The following is a 22,973-nucleotide window of genomic DNA, read 5'->3' on the forward strand; positions in this document are numbered from 1 at the left end:
GAAATATCGTAAGGATATAATGATTTACAAAGTAAAAGGTTATATATTACTTGATAAAATATTTCTAAATTTGGCTTTTTAATTCATATTATTGCTATTTTAATAGCTTGATATCACTCAGTCATGAATATGTTAAACATAAACAAAACATACTCACAGTTATATATAAAATAGAACATAAATCTATTTCAATGTCGTAAACATTTTACACAAATTATGTTGAAATATGTGAAGGTCGGATTTAAAGGAAGAACTCAAAAGTTTTATTAGAACAAAAGAAAACTTGTCTCATAAAATAACATTTGCACATAAACTAGACTCATTACAAACCCACAAAAATACAAAACAATTATTTGTAAACTCATTGGCGACAGGAGATATTAGCTGCTCATATACAGCTCCTAATTTAAAAGTATCCATTTCTTTTCCCAATGCCATTTCAGTTATGGTGATGTTAAATAAGAAATAGTTTAATTGACTCATAGTTAATAATATTGAGAAACCTTTAAAAAGATCGATGGCATTTCTCACACCCCAAATTTTCTTTGAAGATTAATCGATGAAAGAGAGGAATGACTCATGACAGCTTATGATTGGTCAGAAGAAGGTCTCGATCTGGGTTAATGTCATGAACCTGTTGGGTTCGTCATCCCTTCTACCATTTGTCATTGTTTTACTGGTAGTAAGGATTGTTCTGGCCCTGCTTCGCAGCGTACGGGTTGCTCTGAGGTCGACTCTGGGCGTACGGGTTGCTCTGAGGTCGACTCTGGGCGTACAGGTTGCTCTGTGGACGTGCAGGTGCAGATGCATAGTGGTTGCTCTCGGGTCGAGTGTATGAGTTCATGTCATCATCGTCGTCGTAGAGCCGCTAATGAAAAGAACAATATTCTTATGAGTGAATTGTAAAATCAAGCGTGTACAGTATAACCTTGGTCTTCTTTTATTGCAATTTGGTGCAGATCCAAATAAAAATCTGGATCTAGTGAATTTAAATGTGGTTTTATTTGGTTCTCTCTCTCCATCCTGCAAGGAAAGTGCTACAAACCTTTTATACTTTACCCTAACTACCCTCCCACATCGCCATGCTCACCGAGTTACTGCCCATAGGGACCAGGTTTTGCCGGCTGTTGCTAGGAGTCATCTCCATATTGGACCTGCGTTCCCAGTTGTTGTTGGCTGTTGCACGTGGGATCTTGGGCACCCCAGCACCTTCATAGCCTGACCCATGATATGAGGGTATCTGGCTGTTAGCGTAGCTGCCGTTACCGTTAGCCAGTGGTGCCTTGGCAGTAAAGTGACTGACATAGGGTTTCCCGATGTCTTCATGTTTGCTTTTCTTGCTGCTCTTCTTGGAGGATCTACCAAGATTTAAAAAAGGGCATATATCACTGTCTACTATTATTGTTAACACATTAATGTCTTTTAGTCTGTATTTACCATTTGTTAACTAGGTTTTTCCTCAAGTCCAATTATTCACAAAATGTGTTAATGTATGAAATAAAGTGACACATCGAAAATGCCTTGCTACCATGTCAGCGTTAAAAAAGGATTTATAATTAACCCGGTTAAATAAAGGTTAATGTGTAACGTGAGTGAGACGAGGGCATGACGGAGGCATAAATTAAGTAAGGGGGGTGAGTGAGTGTACAGATAAGATCCTCACCTCACTGCCAGTATGATTAGAAGGATGAGTGTGATGAGCAGCAGGCCCCCGAGCACGGAGCCAACAATAATCAGTGTCTGCTTCCAGTCTAATAAAACACAGTGACAATGGACAGTTATGACAGGTCGTGGAAATATAGGACAGGAACCATGAATCATGCAAATGTCCGCAGGTATCACAAAAAATAATGTGACTCCACATTAAGTGTCTTGAGTGAATTGGACCTGTAGGCAGACACTTGTCAGGAGAAACAAAAACTGGTGGTGGGGAGTAAGAGAGAAGTGAGCTTAAAGGAGACATATGATATTTCACAGTTTTTCGCTCAACTCGTGTGTTCTTATGGTTTTCGCTCATGTAAAAGGTCTGAAAAGGTAAAAAAGGGCACAGTCTGTGGTCCACAGAAAAACGTTGATACTTCCCCATCATCATGATGTCCTCAGGGGGCTATTGTGTTCAGATGTGTGACAAGCATGACAAGCAGGTTATGTTGTTTTGCATATTTGTAAGCAAGATTATTGAAACATCAGATTTTTCTAATAGTGTTGAACTTCATTGAATTTAAGCGGATTATTGTACCTTGTAAATGTTATGTAATTGTTATGGTTGTTGTTTTTGCCCTCACTGTCTATATATATAATACATAATATAATACATACCGTATACTGGTTCAACTGGTTCAACTTTGTCAAGGCAGTTCAAACCAGAAAAACCAGGTTTGCATCTGAAAGACAAGAAGAATGGTTTATTTTATGCATCTATGCAAACATAGATATGGGTAGGTAGGTAGGTGGGAAGAAAGGTGGGTAGGAAGGTAGGTAGGTAGGTAGGAAGGTAGGTAGGAATAGAGAGATGGAGAAAAATATGCTGGTAGATGGAAAGTGTGACATTTTAAGAATGTGTAATGTCATTTTTAGAACTTACGGTTTACAAGAGCTTGAATTCACTGCTTCCTGCCCACTGGGACAAGCTGCAAATATAGAGATGAGTAGATTAGATTACTCTCTCTCTCTCTCTATCTCTCTCTCTCTCTCTCTCTCTCTCTCTCTCTCTCTCTCACTCAATGTCCTTACCGATGCACAGTCTGTCGCTGAAAGTCGTGTTGATGTAGGTTTCCTTACAGCTACAAACAAAGGTTCCATTTCCTGAAGAGCAAGTGGTAGTCACCTCATCACAGGGTTTAGCAGCGCAGTTATCGGTCTCTTTATTGAGAGGAAACACAAAAAGATTCTTCCTCAGCACACCTTACTCAAGTGAGTACAAAAATACACAAAAATAAGAAATAACACCATGATATGAAGCGAGGATAGAAATGTACAGCATGCTGTGATCACAGTTGAGAAATCCCATTAAGTGCATTTCTTACCCTGAAACAAATCCGATTAGTATTTCTAAAACAGTGTGTCGAAATCTATTTTTTCCACAGTTTATGCAAAGCAATGGCTGAATAACTGCAGAGCAGGAAAACATGTCAATTCACCTCCTCATGTTACGGCTGAGCACTGAACAGCACTATCCAACAGGCCACGGGACCAACAGAGGTTAGTTGTTGAACATTAAAGCAACAGATAGTTTTGCGTTTCACAAGGCAACCGTCAAATCTGTGAATACACGGCTTCCATGTAGGACAGAATGAATCCAAACTGTTCAAACCTTTCCGGGTGTGCACTACTTGCAAACACATAAATCTTGTTTGAATAATTTTGGGTAAATCTCAAAATCAAGCTAGATAACGATCAGACGTACATATTAGATTCATGTAATTAACTTACCGTTGAAAGTTGCACCTCCCAGTAGGCAATTCGAACAGTTAGCGGCAGCTTCTTCCATCACACTTGTAACCTCACTTGTTGTGATGGTAGAACTCTCGCTGAAGATGATTTCTATTGATGCAGTGACCCCTTCCATTCTCACTGATCCAACTCTGCTCTGTGCAAGTTTCCTGCATGGACACAAATCCCGCTTACTGACGATTGTATTCTGCAATTATTAGGCGCAATATACTGTTAAATGTACTGTAAGAAGTATGTTTCCAGATAGATGGACAAAACCATTGGTAAATAGCATTGTCATTGTGAGACTTACTGGAGTGAGAGCACTGTAACATCAGAGAACCCATCAGTTATGTTATATAAAGGTGTAAGCTGTGTGGAAGAAAGGAAATACATTTTTTAGGTCTTACCGGGAATGCACAGCCACTTAAATAAATTCAATGTACTCTTTATGTATTTTTTTCACCATACAGCTGGCATTCTGTACTGGCTCACATGACTACTGCACCACATGATCCCAATAAGCCACAATCAGATGTTGGTTTGAAGATGGACTTAAATAAATAAAAAGCATCAGAGGGTGGGTGCATACTGTGCGTGTGCTGTATGTACATGTATCTCAGTCAATGACGAATGTGTGTATGTACAAAATAACTCAACAATGCATGGTGAGCAAGGTGATAAAGGGAATAAAAACATACAAGCGACAGGCACACATTGTGTTCCCAGCCCTAGCTTTTGAAAATATCAGCAAAGCAACATGAAAATAGGAGATAACCGATTGATTACCGTAGTAGTAATATTTTGTGCAGCTTCTTTAAATTCTGGTGATTGCTTGTTTTCCATTTTTTCATTATAGGTTAATTTCGGCAGGGAAAGTTGTCCAGGGAAAACTTTGGCTGAAACAGAAAAAAACATGTATGAAACATGTGCACGTTTTCATGTAATAACCGTATATTTAAAACAACAGTTCCACATTCCATTGTTAAGAGATGCAGCTTCGGTCCAAGATGCCCTGAACAGCTCCACTGTCAGGAAGAAAACTAAACTAATTGCTATATATGTTTTTATTCAGTCTCTTTCGCACAGATTGACAACTTCCTGGTTGTGGTTTGCAACCACTTACTTACCTTTCACACAAACTTTGCTACCATCATTGTAGTGATCACCCGGCAAGCACAAGCAGACAAAGGTTTGATTGAAACGGACTGCACAGGTGCTTCCCCGGCCGCATGGGTTCGGTTGACAAGGATCTTAAAAGTCAAAGGAAAACACAAACACACACAATAAGCATTGTGCGTGAAAGCTGGGGTCCAGAGAAAAGGGTCAGATAGGATACTGGTGTTTTTATCTGTAGGCTTTATCTTTAGCTGACGCAACTAGTGTTTGTGTTGAAGTCTGAACCATCGTAAGATAAACCAACCAAACCTGGTGCTGTTGTTGGAGCTACTGACGTTGAACCTGGTGCTGTTGCAGTTGGTGCTGTCTCTGTTCCAGTCGTTGGATTTACAGCACCAGCAGTTGTTGTTGTCACTGTTACAGGCGTTGAAGTTACAGCACCTGTAGTTGTTGTTGGACCTACTACAGGCGTTGAAGTTACAGCACCTGTAGTTGTTGTTGGCACTGTTACAGGCGTTGAAGTTACAGCACCTGTAATTGTTGTTGGACCTACTACAGGCGTTGAAGTTACAGCACCTGTAGTTGTTGTTGGCACTGTTACAGGCGTCAAAGTTACAGCACCTGTAGTTGTTGTTGGACCTTCTACAGGCGTTGAAGTTACATCAACTGTAGTTGGTGTTGGACCTACTACAGGCGTCGAAGTTACAGCACCTGTAGTTGTTGTTGGACCTTCTACAGGCGTTGAAGTTACATCAACTGTAGTTGGTGTTGTCACTGTTTCAGTCGTTGAAGTTACAGAATCTTCCGGTTCTGCCCTTGAATTTGTAACAGGATCATTTGCTGCGGATGAAATAGGCACAATCAAAAATCAATAACAAAGAAATCCACTCTTCTACACCATCCATCTTGTCTGTTTAACTGGTCTCCACATCTGGCAACCATGAATCCCTTCAGAGCCTCTTACTTAACACAATATACATATACCTATACATACATAAATAGAATATACATTGTTACATGTATGTCTATTTTATTTTCTCACATTTAATGAAGATACAGAACAAGGGGAAAATAAGGTATTTAATTAAAATTAGGTCAATTTATATGTACCCCCCAAAAAACAAGTTCTTTGTTCAAAGCTAATTTCAAACTTGCCAATTTCAGTTGCATTAACCAGTATAGAATATCTCCTTTAGATCTGGAGACTAACTTGGTTGGAATATCTTTCACTAGGAAGGCAGGATAAGAGGGTCATCAGGTAAGGTCAGATCGTCTGCATTTACACACTAGTTAAATGTTTAAATTTGTTTGTGTGTGCACCAACAATCGCTATGAGGACAAATGCGTTTATTGTTACTGTTGAATATTGAATGTGTGGATTTTGAACAAGTTTGGAAATTAACAAAAAGAAAGGCGGTAAAAAGAAGGGACCAAACTTGTTAGAAAACTTCTAACAGGCAAAAAGCATTGGACACCAAAGCCTGGATTTGTCTTGACCAAGAGCAAATATATATAATAATATATGATAATATACCATTATAATAAGGGAGACAGATGAAAGGCTTGTACAAGAGGTTTTTCATCACTGGCATCTTTAAATTTCATTTAAACCTTTAAAAATATTGGATTTGTTCGATAATTCTCCTTCAATTATAGAGACGACTTTATGACTTATACACATATTCATGATCATCTGAGCCTCACCCCATCTGTCAGAAATATATAAACGTAGTTAAACTTTAAGGAGGATTAAAGTTTTAAAATATTGGGTAACTTACCAAGACAGGCCACGACGAACCACAGAACCAAAAACAAGTTGTATTTTCCAGCCATTGGAAAAAGTAAAATTCCCCTCAAAAAAAGAAAGCCAGTGAGGGTTGTGCGTGCAAGAGGCTTGGGTGTTCAACAACCTGAAACGATGAGGGCTTTCATGTCCTCCACCGACAGTTTTAATCATTTGCCACTCCTCTGAGGGTGGGACTCTGTGCCAAGGTGCAGTTCCTTACCAGAACAGACGAGTCCGGCGCCCAGTTTCCTTGATTCTATGATATTCATCTATTGATCACTTGTTAATAACCCGTATCTGTCTACCTTGGTATGTTTTTCCCAATGACCAGAATATTTGTCACGGAAATTAGAGTGAAAGTGGGTGAAAATATAATCAGCTAAACAATGGGGGGTGTCCATGGATGTTGGACATGTAATTGGCCCCTCTGTGTGAATTGTGGCCCATTTTTGCCCCTGATTGAGAAAAAAACTACATCTGAGAAAGGCATGAACACAAACAAAGTATGTGGTTGAATAATAATACTTTAATTTGTGACAGGTCATTTCAGCACAAAAATGATGTTTCGTCATAACCTCCAATAACAATACTGTGGACTATGATCCCGTCCTGAAATTGTTTTATTGTTGATTTCTTCATATAAATGTAGAGAGAGAGAGAGAGAGACTCTTTGTATAATTTGAGTTGGAAGCCATTGTCCCTGAAAGCACACTTGGTCTAAAACCAACACACACACACACACACACAGGAGAGGAGAAGAAGAAGAAGAAGAACTATGGCGTCTGCTAAGATAAGAATACATAAATACGTAGGCAATGTTCTGGACTTGTAATGTTCCCGGGTCAAACCATATCAAGAGCAAAGGTCACCTCAAGTCCAAACTGTGTTCTTTCCACCACCTGACAGTTGGAGAGATACCAGTGCAGTGCAAATAGTTTCCTGACAGATGTTATTACCTTTGTACAATATAAAACCCATCACACTGGCTTTCTGTATATCGGAAAATGTGTCAAGTGTAATTTAAATGTGCTTAAAATCCTGCCTCATTGTTTGTCTTTAACAACACTGTTCAGGCTGTTGGATAAACAGCCCTGTGTCTCACGAACGTCTCAGCCTCAGACGTTATAGGTTACTGATGAAGGGAGGCATGAAAACGAGGGGCATAGACGACATTCCCTGACAATCTTTTAATGAATTTATGGCAGTTCCAGCATTCGTCACAAAACGACGGTGTCAACACAACACTAAAGACCTGTGGACAAAAAGTCTGGAAACGGTGCTTCAGAAAGTTGCTCAGCCCGCTGACAACAGTGTTATCGTGAGAAAGGCTGCCAATAAAACAGGGTGGGATGAAGGAAAAGGTGACCTTTGATTTGAAGACGTCTTAAGAGGTGACCCGATACAATCTGCGTGTAAACAGTTAAACAGCTAAAGAGAAGGGGAAGGAACGAAAGAGTGAATTTTTGGAAATGTGGAATATCAAGGTGTCACTTTTAAAACAGAACTGTGAACTCACTTCGAAAAAGAATTTTCAACGTTTAATGACAACTAAGCTAATCCTCTCCACCACCACATGAAAATCATACGGCTCAACTCTTGCGACACAGTTTCAGCGTCATCGTGGGTACAGATGGAAAAATTACTCAAACAATAAAACCAGGTATATTTTAACTGAAGGTGAAGTAACACAGGAAACACAGGTTTGGTAATGAGGGAAAAATGTGTTCAAACAAACCCTGGATTGGAGCCTGCTGCCCTTTTTCTAACATTGGACCAAATGATTTATTTTAAATGTTTAGTTCACATCAGTAAAAGTCCTAAAAGGTTAGAGACACATACATTTCATCTTCTTGTGGTCCATATTCGACAGACTTGGGAAAAATATATTTGAATTTACAGAATTTTTCCAATTTTTCGATATTTAAAGACACAAGTAGAAAAGTCAGAAATCTTCCTTTATGGAAGATTAGATGATATTGTTATATAATGATCATTATCAGCTGGTGCTTTGCCCATTGTAAACCTGCCTGTTTGGAATGGGCTGTTTGTATTGGCTGGGCTAAGGCTCCAGAATTAACCCTTCTCATTAATGGATCCTATGCAATATGCTGTCACTCTTTATTGTTTGTGTGCATTAGGTTTTGGGCTGAGGTTTTTATGAACTGTTCTCCATAGACGAGTTTGAATTCTGTCTGCTCCTCCTGGTTTGTCTCTGAAGAAGACTTAATAGTCTATGTTTTTCATCAAATTAAACCTGTTTGTTTGAGGTAAGCAAAATAGGATGTCAAAATGTGTGATAAACAGAGCCAGCCTTAAAGTGACCACTAACAACTGTGCTTCCCCTGATTGAATGCTTCTAAAAACATCCATAAATACACGTATTCACATGCGCTTGTTCAGCAACCAAACTATAATACAATTTTTTTTTTTAAATCACATTTTAGAACTGGATTATTGTTTTATTACATTTGTTACTAAGGTCAATCAATGTTCTCTTCCTGCAAGCAGAGATAGCTCAGCTACATTGCTAACTGGCAGGTTTTATGGACATGTTGCTATGAGGAGTGTCAACAGAGGTGTGATCTAAAAAAGCGTTAACTGCCTCTGTGTCGTTTTGCCAACTCTTTAAGTCCAACAGTCACTTAACATTTATTGCCATCCTCAGCCCCACCCAGCCGGCTGTTCCCGATAGTGACAGTTTGCGATTAGACTCATGATGTTAGGTTCGGGAAGTGGGTGGAGGGGCACTGACACATGTCACTCCAGATCTATGACTGCATGATTTCCATAGTGGCCCCTCGTTCCCTGCCTGCTTCACTTCTCTGTCTCCGTTCATTTGTATGCCAACACTTTGTCGTTGATTGACATACAGCAGAATGTCGCTCTGCGTTAGGCAGTTACGTAAGAGCTACTCAAGTAACACAGAAAACCAAATTATATGATCAATATTTAGTATTGTCTTTGATAAACTGGGTCATTATTGAACAGTCCTGCAAAAGCCCAGATTTTCTCTTTTGTATTTTACATCCAATGTCAAAGTTTCGACATTCTCCCTCTCTACAAAATCTGATAACGGCTGAGGTCAGGGAGAGATTGTCATTATTATAAATAAACTATAATTCATACTTATCTGGGCTTAATCATTGACTCTAACTTGAGTTTTAAGAGGGTCCGAGAAGCGTAAAAGCGAGTCTGGTGAATTTAAGACATATTAGTTACAAACCCGGGATACTGGAAGTTTGGGGTGCTGAAACAGAGACTATATACAGTATTTACATCCTATTAAATGCAGTGCAGCAGCATCATGATTTTTGCATCGATTTCAATGGTCAGCATCATTTGATGTCCATTTTTTTGGAAGGTTTGACATGTCAACATACAGCAAACTTGGCTTTAGGGCCATTTTTCCACCACTGGAATCCTTCAGGGGATGATTCTCTTTCCTTAACATTGCTAAACAGGCTGTTTTTAACTTTTTCCTTGATTTCTCATTGAATTATTTGTGGATCTAAATGGTAAAATATAGCATGCTTAGAGGGCTGATGCTGTTTGGTTTAGATTCAAATAAAAATCTGGATCTACAGCCATTCCAGTGTCTAGTGTCAAGTTTATTGACCTTTTACAGTTAAATGTATGATCTTGCGCCACCACCACTTAAACAGTGTGTGTCAGAGTGACTGTCAGTGACTGCTGGGCGTCAGCCAGAGGTGATCGCTTGATTCCAATCTCCCACCTCCATTACAGAGAGTTTACAACAACACTTAAAACAGGGCTCAAGACAAATCATTGACCTTGGGTTTTCTAACATGGATTGCTTGCTGTGAATAGTTTTACCATACTGGCTTTTATATTGTCATGCCCAGATTTTAAAAAGTCATATAACATTTTGATTGTGATAAATAAACGAATAAACGAAACTTAGGTCGGGGGACTGAAGCTCCCGGAAAAGGTTCAGGTTTATAGGCTGATTACATCTTATCTGACAGTGACGTTCGGGTGAAGTCCGAGGGAAAGCACTTAGCTCCTTTTAATTTGAGGCTACTGAAACATGGTTATTGACTCCGTATAAGAGACAATTGCCACGAAAACCATGCGCCACTTTAGCCCCTCTTAAAGTGTCATGGAAACAGGTGGTTTTTTTATGGCCATCAGCCGTCAACCATCAGGAAGTGGCAGTGAAAACAGAGGACTCTCACTGACACTGCATCCCAGCGGCCATCAACTGGGCCACTTGTGAGTATCTGTCAGGAGATCCTGAGCTACTGGGTGGAAAACAGCTCCCTCCTCTGGCAGCGGGCACTTTTTAAATCACATGTCGATGGACCCCATTGGGATATAAAACATCTTCTCAGTGGACAGGTCACATGACAGACTGTAAAGTGGATTGACTCACAGTGGGAACAAAGTGCAGCCACTGTAAGATTGAGTGCACAGTAAACTGTATTTTCTACTGTGCTGCCCCGACCTCGTCTGGATCTGGTGCTGCTGGATTCTGGCAGAATCTGGTGTTGCTTTAACCTCAGGGTAAACATGTATTCATATAGTGACACGATGCAACAGTATAAAGGGCTACACCGTCAAAGAAATGCAAAAGTAAGCGGCTCTATTTCGCGTCCTGTACAAGTCATGTACATAAATACAATTTATAGGGGGAAATTGTTTGAGGCAAATTACTAATTCAGATGTTATATAATTGGGAGGGGGTATCTCTAGATTATTAGGTCCAGGTCAACACAAATATAGCCTGGAGGAAAAAAAGCAAATAATACGAGTTTGAGATTCAATCGAAGGCTCATATTGATCAGAAATTATAAATTTAAATGAATTCTGTCATATATACAAGTGACATCATGAGGAAGCCACACAAATCAGAAAATGACATCATGAATACGGGTAACTCTGCATCCTATTGGACGATAGACACCATAAAGTCAACATCGAGATCGAGAAAATAATTTATGATCATGCATCTATTTTGTAACCAATCAAATTACAGCTTACTAACATCAACAAATCATTTATCAGGTATAAATAACTTTATGACAACAGCTTTATGAAGTTGCAATCACAATATAAAAAGGCCTGATTTATGTATGTATATATACACACACACGCACAACCTGTCAGATTTGACTATATCTACTCACGCCTGCAACCATTCCTTTCAGATCACTATCATGTAACTCAAACACAGATTTCTACCTGGGCATCTTTCAGCCATTACTGAAAAGGCAAACTTACAGGGATCAAAAATAAAAATAAAAAACCACACTCATTTTTTGTAACAAAAAGTTTTATTGGCTTCTCTAATCCGTTCATCATCTCAATAACAGGTACAGCCTGGGAAATCATATCACAAGGGGTCTAGAACAGATAAGACAAAGGAATGGGGAGGCTTCTGCTACAAAATTTGGTATTGAGGTGACAGAAAAAAAGCCATACAAAAATGTCTTTATCATGCATACTGGAGAAAAACTCAATAAAAAAAATAAAATAAACAAAAAGATTTGAGAACACACATTTTTAGTGTTTTTGTACATTTTTGTAAACAATATCCTTCTAGAGATCATATCAAAACACATTATGGCAAGTAACAAAAATAAGGGATATAACATGAGAAAAATGAATGTTCTATGAGGCATCTAGAATGCAACACTGCTTGGCGTGGATGTTTGTACAGAAAAAAAAAATACATTTGCATTTTGAGTCATTTTACTCAATAATTGTAAACACAGGCAGTGTTAAATGATTATACAATATGTCGAACCTATACTACAAATATTTCCACTACATACATGAAACGCGTGTCCCTGCTTTCTTACGCCTTAGTGATATGAGGTATATTTAGGTCAATCTTATTGTCTTTTTTTTCTTTTCTCTCTCCATTAAAAAGCATAGTGTGTTTGGAGTGACGTGGCTGGTCAGTCTTTGTTCCCTGTGATCTGAGCAGCTTCAAAGTCTCTTGGCTGTGGAGCTCACAGACATAGGAAAAGGTGGGGTGGGGTTATGGGGGCTCACAGGAAATCAACTAAATTAAATATCAACCCTGGCTGCCAGGATAGAATGGCTCGAGCCGCGGAAGACAAAGAAGGCCATTGTTTATTCTTGTGAGTGCAGGGCTGCATTTTGGGGAGGGGAGGTGGGTATAACTTAACTTTTCAGTTTCTGAGCTGCTTTATTGAAGCAGTTTCTTGCAAATACTAAAGCTGTGGGGTGGGGGGGGGGAATAAAAAATAAAATAAAACGGGAATGTGGGGGGGTTAAGGGTGTAGGTCCGGTGATTACATGCAAAAAATAAAATACCTGCTACTAAGTTCTGTTGTGGCTAGTGGAGAATAAATAAAAGGGTTTGGGATAAAGATATTAGGGTTCCAGCATGTCAGCCTGTCTCTCAAAACACTTAAATACAAAGAGGTACTCTCAAAATATTGTATAACAAAATTATGGCAAAAAAATTCATCTTTTTACATCACCCGACAAACCGTAAGAAGAAAAATAATCCCTCCCCGAGCCCTCCCTCTCTTCAACCCCTGAAAAAAGCAACAAAATACACTTAAATGCCCGTCGTCATGCCTAGTCAACCCCTATCAAAACCCATTAGACAATAATCCAGCCCCCCCCCCTCCTCCCACCCAGTCTCCCTCCCTCCCTCCCTCCCAACCCCCATTCACAGTTTTCTCCTCTTAAAATAATATTAAATCATTAGCATAATACTCACGTATCACATATGCCAATTGAATGGGTTGTTGTTGTTTCCAATGATGATTTGTTTTGTTTTTTAAAAGTGCTTGTTTGATTTCATTGACACAAAAAAAAGGAACAGCAAGGAGTGGAGCAGAAAAATGGTGAATTTTCTTTTTTTTTTAAAGACAAATAAAAAAAAGAAAATCACTTCAGCAACAGCATGATAAAAGATCACGGATCGGCGTTCATTGCATTCTGAGGCAGCCATGACGGCGATGAGTGGTTTTTTGTTTTTGTGTCTCTGCTGTCTTTTCTAGTGGTCGCTGGTGGGCACGACTAGAGGAGTGCATGGTCAGACAGACTTCGTCACCTGACGACGGTGCGTGCCAAGGAAACCACGGTCGGTTATGTGCATCAACATCAATTTGTATTACCTCGGATGTCTTCACATTGACACAACAGTACCATAATCTCCACAAAGCTACGCGCAGTAGAAACCAAACATGATCGGGTCTTGTAATTTGTTGTTCTGAGGAGTTTCAAAAATAAAAAACAACAACGCAAAAACAAAATCAAAGCTTTGTAGTCTCAAAGTACACCTGTAAAAACTGTGCTAATTGCATCTCATAATACAAAGTCTTATTACACAATTTTGCCTATTTTCCTGAGTTAAAAGGTTTCTTGTAACAGACAATATATACTTTTTTGCCATTTGAATTCTGGGCCTTTCCCTGCCACAATTATTATTATTGAACGTATCAACATTATTCATTATTACTTTACAATGAATGGTTTGATGATTGGTAAAACACAAGGGTTCAGGAAAGAAGAAGAAAGAAAAATAACAAATCAAGCAATGTCATAGCTACCCTCTAAATGTTTTAAATTACATTTAAATCTACGGTACGTTCATGTCAAAAAACACTACTCAGAAATTAAGCGACTAAATACATAATAAAATGAGCATATTTTAAAAAATTGCATTTGAGGCCATGGAAGACCCTCCCTGGTCATTTTGTATTAACATTTAATGGCAGTGTTTAAAAAACAAAACTTTGCTACAAGAACAAAATTAGGAAGGGTATAGGGGCCGTATGGACAGTAACAGAACGGCCCCCAACTGGATTCACCTTGTTTGACCCTTATCTGAAACTTTGGCTTGTCTGGGTTTTTGATCCTGTACTCACTGGCTCACTGACGTCAGCTAACAAACTGGTATACCCTGAGAATTCTGACACTGGAGTCCGTATTTGATGATCGACCTCTGCCCCAGGATCACTGCCGTAGCCCAGAGGGGTCCGCCGCCCTGACTTGAACTGGGAACCAAAGGCCTGGGCAAAGTTCTCAATCTGGTACATGGTTTCTTTAGGGGGGTTCAGAGAGGACAGGTCTGGGTAGCTGGAGCCGTTGGTTGGAGCGTTTCCTCCAGCCTTGGATTGCTGCCCCTTGGAACCGTCTGCTGTGGCAGTCAGGTCCTGGGGAGGTAAGTTGAAGTTGCCGGGGGAGTGCTGCTTCTCCAACTGCTCGGTCAGCTCCTGAGATGGGGTCAGCTGCTGGTGGCTGGTAGGTTCCAAGCCGAGGTGGTAACCTGCCTGGGAGGGCGAGCCGACGAGCATGCCATAGTGGGACTTGGAGGAGGACGAGGAAGAGACGGATGACGGGGCAACGATGGGCACTGGGGAAGAGACAGAAGGCGGGTAGCCACAATCCAGTGTGGATGTGGTGTAGACGTGTTTGTCAGAGAACAGGGGCCCCGTGGGACTGGAGCTGCTGGACATGAGAGGGAAAGGCCCCGTTGGACCAAGACTGGGGAAGGGCCCACTATGGCTGGTACGCTCCAGGGCTTGCAGGAGAAATTTCGAGTACTCGCTCATCACTGCCGTTTTATCACCACCATTAGGCGAGTCATCGTCCAGCTCGGGGGTAACAGGGGCTGCTGGTTGGAGGTCAACGTGGTGTGGAACATCTGACAAGTCGAAAGTCACGTCATGGTGGTGTGTCCCCTCTGGCTTATGGCTATAATGGTCTAGCAGGCTTTGCAGTACCTCATCTGGAATGCCCGATTTATCATGCTTGAGATCCATAGGCGACGAGTCCAGCATGGCCAGCGTGGGCTCATGCCCCATGGAACCCTGGATTACACTATTGCCTTGGTTTGCCATGTGAAGAGAGCTGGCTCCATAGTCATTGTTAACTGCATGGAGGTAGCGCCGCTTTTTCACAAACTGCATTGCATCATCGTAGTTGCTGCTGGTGGTGGGCCCCTGCTTGTTGCCCTGCAGTAGACCCATATTGTCAAGGCCAGAATCCTCCAAATGATCCATGGAGTCATGTTTCTGGCCCAACAGTTTTTGTCCATCAGTACTGTCATCCAGAGAGAGGAGGCCCTTGTCAAGGCCTTTGCGGCCAGCTTTTTTAAAGACCAGTTTGGGAGTGCGGCCCTGCATGGCGGGGCCAGAACCTGAGGGGTGCTCCATGCCGAAGTCCTGAAGGCCCATGTCTCGGGCCATACCCCCAGAGGATGAGGCTGCTGTCGCTGAAGCATTCTTCTTCCTCTTGCGCTCACCGCCCTCACCATTTTTGGACTTGCCCCTCTTGCGTCCGGAGGTGGTAGAGTTTCCCTGAGTGAGTGAATAGCTGCCGTGGCCTAGCTCCGCGTCGCTGAGATCCAGCATGCTTGGGTCCAGGCCCTTCTTTATGGCTTCTCCACAAGTCCGTTTGTGCTTCAGTAACCGGTCTGTTCTAGAGAAAAACTAAGTGGGCAGAAGGAAAACAGACAAAGAGAAGTATAAGCTTAGTTTCGCAGTTTTGCTTTTTATCTTCAACAACAGGAACAGTTCTGCAGAGATTAAGTAGCTCTTTTATATGACCACTTAATTAGAACATTATATACCCTGGCCTCTTCTGACACAATCATCCCTCCGAGACAGGACTTGATGGATTTCATTAAAATCATATACAAAGTCAACAGGGAAATTTCTTAAGGGTAAACAGTTATAAGCTACTTGATTTAAAAAATACAAGTTGCCTACTTGTTGGCAGGTTTCGCAGCGATATGGCTTCTCGCCACTGTGTGTCCTTTTGTGCCGCTCCATGTGGTACTTCTGGATAAAGCGCATGTTACACTGGTCACAGCTGAAAGGCTTCTCTCCTGTAAAAGAGGGCAAAGACGGTGTTAGTACACCAGCCCAGTTAAGTTTCTATGAACTGACAAACTGCAAACAAAAGAAGGCATTGATGGCTTCCAACACCACTTAGTGAAGGATGTTTCCACAAACAGAAACTCACCACTGTGGATCTTCTCATGCCGCTGGAGGAGGTACTTCTGAATGAAGCTCATGTTACACTGGCTGCACCGGAAAGGCCTCTCACCTGTGCGATCAAGAGTACAACCATCCGCTCACCAAATTAGTATATGCACAGCTCGTCATGGTATAGTCGCCATGACGAGAAGGTAGAATTTCAAATGCCAGGTCAAACACCTTGTGCAAAAGAACACATCAAAATAAACATAAGACGCTCACATACTTAACAGTCTACAAACTAGAAGCACAAAAAAAACCAATAGATTGTATATACTTTGAGTGCATTGATGATTTAGAATAGCACTGAGCTTTATATAATAAAAATGTTTCTATGTCTAAATTATCATATACAAATACACTGCAAAATAAAGTTATTCTTAATTCATATAAGGAAAAACAAGAGAACTACACAAAAATAAACTGAAGTTGTAAAAAGTGGAATTTTCCCTTTAAACAATTTATGAGTTTGAATTCAAAGAACCATGTGAGTAACTTCCAGAAAGGAGCATGACTAAGACGTCCAGAAATACATGAGTAATCATCGAGTCATACCTGACTGCAGTGAGTGTCTGGTTTTTAACATTCCCAGGCAGTTCAATCGTTGCCTGATACTGTTTTGAGGGTGTTGTTTTAAAAGGTTAAACCCTTTTTTGTATTTCCTCTGTCAAAAATGTGTCAGCTGCATTAGTTTGACTGAACATTAGGGGAATCATAAAGGGGAAAGAAGCAGAAACAGTCTCCTATAACTGCATCTGTTCTGCTTCTGATTCAACATGTGTGTGCAGCTTACATAAATAAAAAGCTCTGATCAGCAAAGGGAGCATTATATTTCCAGCGGTGAAAATCTGAAGAGAAGAGTAAAGCTTTCAAAAGCAGCGAAAGTCTCTCACCTGTATGTATGAGCACATGTCTGCGCAAGTGGTAGGAACTGCGGAAGGCAGCATTACAGTGCTCGCAGATATGTGGTTTTGAGTTGGGGGACAGGCAGGCTCCATCTGGATCCAACATCATGGCCTACAAGGAGGAAAGAAACCATGAGTCAGAGAGTTACATGTAAATGCTGTTGACTTTCCCTCAGCATAGTTCAAAGACATTTAAAGGCTGAAAGCAATGAAGGTATCAGACCAATCTTGTGGTGTGCAGATGTTTTTAAGCAAAACAAAATATTTTTCTGGCGTAGTTAAGCAGAAGACAAAAACAGAATAGAAAGGAGATTAACCTTCGAAGCATCGTTACGTTTCCGTCGGGCTTTGCCTCCCTGCCCGTCCCCATTGCTCCTCCGCCCTCTTCTACCTGAGGACTCTTTTGGCTCTTTACCCGGTCTTCCAGGAATCTAAGGACATATAATAGAGTATGTATACCACAGTCTGTAGATGGCAGATAGGGGCTTCTGGTACACTGCAGGTATACAACTCAAGTCTGTACATTTAATTCCTGCTATGGCAGTTAGAGGGAAACTAAGCAGAAAGAATGCAGCATGACTCACAACATTATATAGAAACATGATGTCTTCTTACCGGTTCAGTCAGGCTACGGACGTTGCTGAGACTGAGGTCATGCAGGAGCATGTTCTGGTGATTTTGGTGGTGGTTTCCGAAAGACATGTCCTGCATGTCGTTGCCACTCTTCCCCGCGCCCCCTCCAACACAGTTCATCCCCACTCCTCCACCCCCGCCATAGAGGGGCATGCGGTAATCCAGCTCATTTAGCCGCTCCTGCTTAATGCCCATGCTGTGGAGGAAGCCCCCGGTGTTTATAGCATTGGCGCCCTGGTGTTCCGGTGGCGAGTCCCGTTCTTTTTTCAGGATCATCTCCTGGGAAAGCTCGCCCATGACGGACTGGGAGGCCAGCCGTGTAAAGCTGGTGACAGGTGGCAGGTGGCTGAACATAAGCATACCTGGTGAAAAATTTGGGTCCATGCCACCGTTCCGCAAAAACTCATTGGCTAATTTGTCCTGAATAATACTCATGATCGTGCTTTTGCGTTGTGCAGGGGAGAAGGAGGGCAATGTGTCTAAAGAGGAATGCAGGAGGGGAATGTCCTGAAAGAGAGGGAATAGAAAGAGTCACATCAAGTATTGATGATTACACAGATGAATACAATCCAAAGTAACTTTCAAATGTTGTGTGAATTATAACATCTCATCTATTAAGTAAATTAAGTCACTGCTACATAGCCCTCAGTGCTCTGGGTGCACCACTATGTTCTCTGAGTTTCCCTTTAGTCAACCATTAATTACTTTATTGGATTTATTAGGCTTTACCTAACGCAAGCACTAGTTAGGTAACTGGGAACCTTTGTAAGTGTTTTACACAAAATATATACTAGTACAATGTCAGGAGAAAAGTGAAACTGAAATAAAGTGCTGAAGTATTACTGAGCGTATTCAAAAAATGTTTTATTCAAGTAAGGACACTTATACGTTTCACATTTTTTATAGTAACATGCCAAACCTTACACTATGACAATGTGTTTCTCGATCCCTCACATATTCATGTTATTCTATTCAATTCTGAGATCAGTCACCAGTGCTTCAATGTGAAAATACGAATATTTGTATCTGTAACATCCCTAGAATATCAGATTAGAAGGAAGGTCCCAATACATCTAAATATGGGTTTAAAGCTCTAAAGAAACACACATTACAGATGTCATGTTGTGAGGTTTGACCGAGTTACTAAACAATAAAAAAATGTGGATCGCTGAACTTAAATCACCCACAACAACAAAGTAGAGCTGTTCTTATCTGCGTCTGTGATATTTAATCCACACATCACATTGTTCTACTGTTCCACATGTGACTTGGATTACAGCCATAATAATAAAAAAAATAATCTGTGTTTTAGCTTAATTGGCTTTTTCGAGATCCTTTTTGTTTTGGCACTTTTGATTCAAACCAAACAACAACAACAATACTCGGGTAATAAGCCCCAGCGTGGAGGCAGAAGCTGGGGAGACATTAGCTCCGATATTGGACAAATTAATCGGTTCAATACACGTCGCCTAAAACAAACGATATTTAGGTCAAATCCAGCGAGAGGTTCCGGGGAGTTCGGGCCGGGGATGAGGCTGATGGAGCCGGACGAGCATGGAGGTGCGAGCCAGGAGGAAGGGGGGGATTTATTGTTTAGTCTGGAGACCGTTTGGCTGCGAGACCCCGAATCCTGCAGAAAGCGGACGGGGGCTTTTGTGATGCATAACAGTTAGCATGGCTACGCTAGCCGCCTAGCCACAATGAGACACAATCAACCCAGAGCCCTCGCGTCCCTCAATCAAAACAAAGCGATTAAATCCTCCCGGAAACCACAACCTCTCGTTCTGGACACAGACACAGCGACACTTTAAGTCACTGGAAGGGGAATAAGTCACGTTTTGTGGTATTAAAAAGTCATAATTTCATCCATTGGGGATCAATGTAACGCAGCGGTTAGCATGTTACCCAATGTTGCTATCGGGCTAGCTAACGCACATCCACGATTTTGATGCAATTTTCTTGGCTGTTTAAACGGCGCTGCAGCGGAGTGGAGTCGCTGTGGAACCTGATATAAACAGCGAGAAGAGATAATAATAGAAGCGGGGAAACAGGCGGGTTGCTGGGGGTCGGGTCGGCCGGGGGAAGAGCTCATTCTCCGGATCCAGAGCTTTGATGAGGCTTGTGAAATCAAATCTGTCTGCTGGCGCTCTATTTATTGATAGCTAACTTTAGCCTCGATTACACCCGGGTAATGCTCACCAGCGGGTCGGGGACTAGCCACACTCTCCCCGGGGACCCGCACCCGTGTCGACCCGGTGGCCGCGATCCGAGCTGCGAATTAAAGTGTCCACGTCGAAGGTTGTTTATAACAATCAAGCTGCTGCCACGAGCTAGCTAGCTAGTTAGCTCGTTAGCTTGCCAGCTAGTTAGCTCGTTAGCTTGCTAGCTAGCCCTCCCGACCGAAAACCCGCATTACGGCCCATGCAACAGAAACAATGATGCTGTCTCTCCCCCGGAGCCAGACGCCTCCGCCGGGTGAAATCTCGACAAAGACCCCTTCCCGTCCCGGGTAAGAGGTCCCCCCGGTGCCCCACTCACCTACACATGACCGCAGGGGGGTTCGAACGTGGCCGCGTCGTCTCCGTGGTCGCCGCTTCGGGGTTTTATTGCCAAAACATTGTTCTCCGGCGGCCGCTGCTTTCTTCCATCTTGTCCCGGCGCGGGGAATTGTGGGTGCAGCGGACGACGGGTCGTGAGAGGAGACAAGGCGAAGGCTGCAGAGGTTTGAGAGGGAGGGAGGGAGGGAGGGAGGGAGGGAGGGAGGGAGGGAGGGAAGGAGGGAGGGAGGGAGGGAGGGAGGGAGGGAGGGAGAGAGAGAGAGAGAGAGAGAGAGAGGGAGGGAGGGAGGGAGGGAGAGAGAGAGAGAGAGGGTCACTGGACGGTGAATACACACAAACACAACCACACAGACACACACACACAGGAGGAAGATGATTTAACACAAACAATACGTAACACACCGTCGCATCCCCCCTTATAAGATTGCATGGATTGTGTGTTTTTCGTCCATGTTTCACTTTATTACCCACCGACTGCAATCATTCAGTTTATTGCTCTCCACATAATCAATTTCCACAATGAAGCATTAAGGTCACAGATGAGACCATGGATTGTTTGGCTGTAAGTAAAAGGAAATGCCAATTATCGTCAAGGCTGTAACATAATATTGTATAAATAGTAAAATAGCAGTAGTAGTGATAGTAAGTACTTTTCCTCAGTTTGATGAGAAGTACTTATTTTACTAACGGATGCACATTGTTCAAAGATCAAATAAGATAAGATAAGATAAGATGAACCTTTGTTGATCCTGCATAGAGGAAATTCGAAACAGCAGCACAAGGGTAAAGTAAGTAAATATAAAAAAATATAATTAAAAATTGAAATTCTATATACTATTAAAGTAGAAATTCAGTCATGACGTGGATGAAAGAAAAATCTGTGTGTTACCAATACTAATATGTGTATCAGTTGAAACCATCCTTGCCCTGGAGCTCCCGACCATGAGGCCTCCACAAGCTTCACTGGGAACTGATTTGAGATAATTTGATAATTTACACATTCCATCAGATAATTTGCACGACAACAATATCAACTCTCATATCAATGACCCCATGCTGTTGAGGCTATATTTCTTAATATGTAAATACAGCAGGCATGAAGTACCGACTTTCTGACGGTTATTACTGCAGAGATAATTGCGGTTATTATTTACACCGAGTAGAAAAGGTTCTGTCCGTGTGTGATGAAAAACGAGTGCCCTCTTCTTATATAATGTTGAGGCACCACATTTGTAGTTGAGTATATTTTGTTCTCATAATGACCTGTAAAGGCTTTTTCTTCTGCCACTGATGCATTTTCCATTTCATATTTGATATAAACCTGATCAGGAGAAGATAAAAACAGGGTCTGGGTTTTTACTTTTTTACTGCAGTTCAGTTTAACATTGTTTCCTGGGCACGGCGTCAAACAGTTCAAACAGTCGTGGTGCAAAACACATAAATCATGAAGTGGATAAATAAACATGATTTTCAGCTCCAGCTTGATTGCCAAGTATATCAGTTCAATCACTGAGACGGAATATTGAGATGACATGGGTGACAATCTTGATTTAGGGGACTTTAAAGCAATAAAGTGCTCATTTAACAGTGCAAGGTGACAAATTAGCTGATATGTTTGCTTTGACTTATATATTTTTGGTGCATTTCATTTGTATCTGTCTAACATCACAGGGTGTTTAGTGTGTGTGTGTGTGTCTGTGGATTCACAGTATTTCTCATTCAATTAAGAAAACAGTTTGATCTGATAGTACAAAACATGTCTCTGTGCCTATTAATGTTACTACCGAGTGTAATTACCACAAACTACCCGACCGGTATGGCTCACGTGATACATGGGGCGTCTGAGCCTGGTCACAGCACATGAGTTGCAGCCTCTGGTCGTATAATGCAACCAGCTGCAGGAGCCAACTTCTGCAAACTCCCTGGCGTATACGGGTCAAGTGCACTCTCTGCCCTAATGACTTCATCCATCTCTTTTATAACTTTTAATAAGCTGACTAAGCAATACAACAGCTGTAACTGTTATTCACTATTACATTTATTCCTGGTTTGTTCCTCTTTTATTTTTCTGATCTCTTGTGCATGGACTTAGTCTGCATGTATGTTCCTTTGTTTCATTTTCTGTTCCAGGAAAGTTGACTACTTGATCGAGTCTGTTTAAGTTGCTTTATTATATAACAATGTTTAGGAGGGCTGCACTTTCTATATTTATTTACTCTTTACAGGCATGTGTTTATAATGGGGATCCTTAGATAAACTAAACTAATGATCTAGTCTTAGTCGAGTCAAGTTTAGTTCCACTGAAGTACCACCAGGGGGAACTAAAAATCCACCAATGACCTCAAGTAGTGTTCTTAGAATAACATTTTTTGTAATTTCAATGGTTCACTGTTTCTCTCAAGATGGAAATAATAGAGCCACAGGAAACACATATCAAATTAATATGAAAAATAATTAAATAAAAGACGGTTTTCGGTTGATATCACCGTCACATTGTTTGCTCGGATTGATGCTATCACCTGATTGGGTACATACAATAAAACTGTAGCCACAC

The 22,973-nt window shown here is 41.4% G+C and overlaps 2 protein-coding genes across 2 annotated transcripts; both read right to left on the minus strand.

Annotated features, from left to right (window-relative positions):
• Nucleotides 1-673: 673 nt before the first annotated feature.
• muc13b (mucin 13b, cell surface associated) lies at nucleotides 674-6,384 on the minus strand. The gene is made up of 13 exons (XM_061095405.1): nucleotides 6,330-6,384; nucleotides 5,762-5,780; nucleotides 4,856-5,193; nucleotides 4,563-4,685; nucleotides 4,222-4,331; nucleotides 3,746-3,804; nucleotides 3,433-3,602; nucleotides 2,734-2,862; nucleotides 2,585-2,630; nucleotides 2,349-2,384; nucleotides 1,664-1,753; nucleotides 1,091-1,358; nucleotides 674-868 (listed from the first exon to the last, which is right to left on the minus strand). The coding sequence occupies exons 1-13, from the start codon at nucleotides 6,382-6,384 to the stop codon at nucleotides 674-676; spliced, it is 1,638 nt and encodes a 545-aa protein (XP_060951388.1).
• Nucleotides 6,385-13,164: 6,780 nt separating this feature from the next.
• Nucleotides 13,165-20,466, minus strand: znf281b (zinc finger protein 281b). Its single transcript, XM_061094985.1, has 7 exons — nucleotides 20,400-20,466; nucleotides 17,844-18,368; nucleotides 17,546-17,659; nucleotides 17,217-17,340; nucleotides 16,310-16,393; nucleotides 16,054-16,172; nucleotides 13,165-15,774 (listed from the first exon to the last, which is right to left on the minus strand). The coding sequence occupies exons 2-7, from the start codon at nucleotides 18,294-18,296 to the stop codon at nucleotides 14,164-14,166; spliced, it is 2,505 nt and encodes an 834-aa protein (XP_060950968.1). The 5' UTR covers nucleotides 18,297-18,368; nucleotides 20,400-20,466; the 3' UTR covers nucleotides 13,165-14,163.
• Between the last annotated feature and the right edge of the window lie 2,507 nt (nucleotides 20,467-22,973).

Source organism: Limanda limanda, chromosome 21, assembly GCF_963576545.1.
Source record: "Limanda limanda chromosome 21, fLimLim1.1, whole genome shotgun sequence".
Classification (NCBI taxonomy): domain Eukaryota; kingdom Metazoa; phylum Chordata; class Actinopteri; order Pleuronectiformes; family Pleuronectidae; genus Limanda; species Limanda limanda.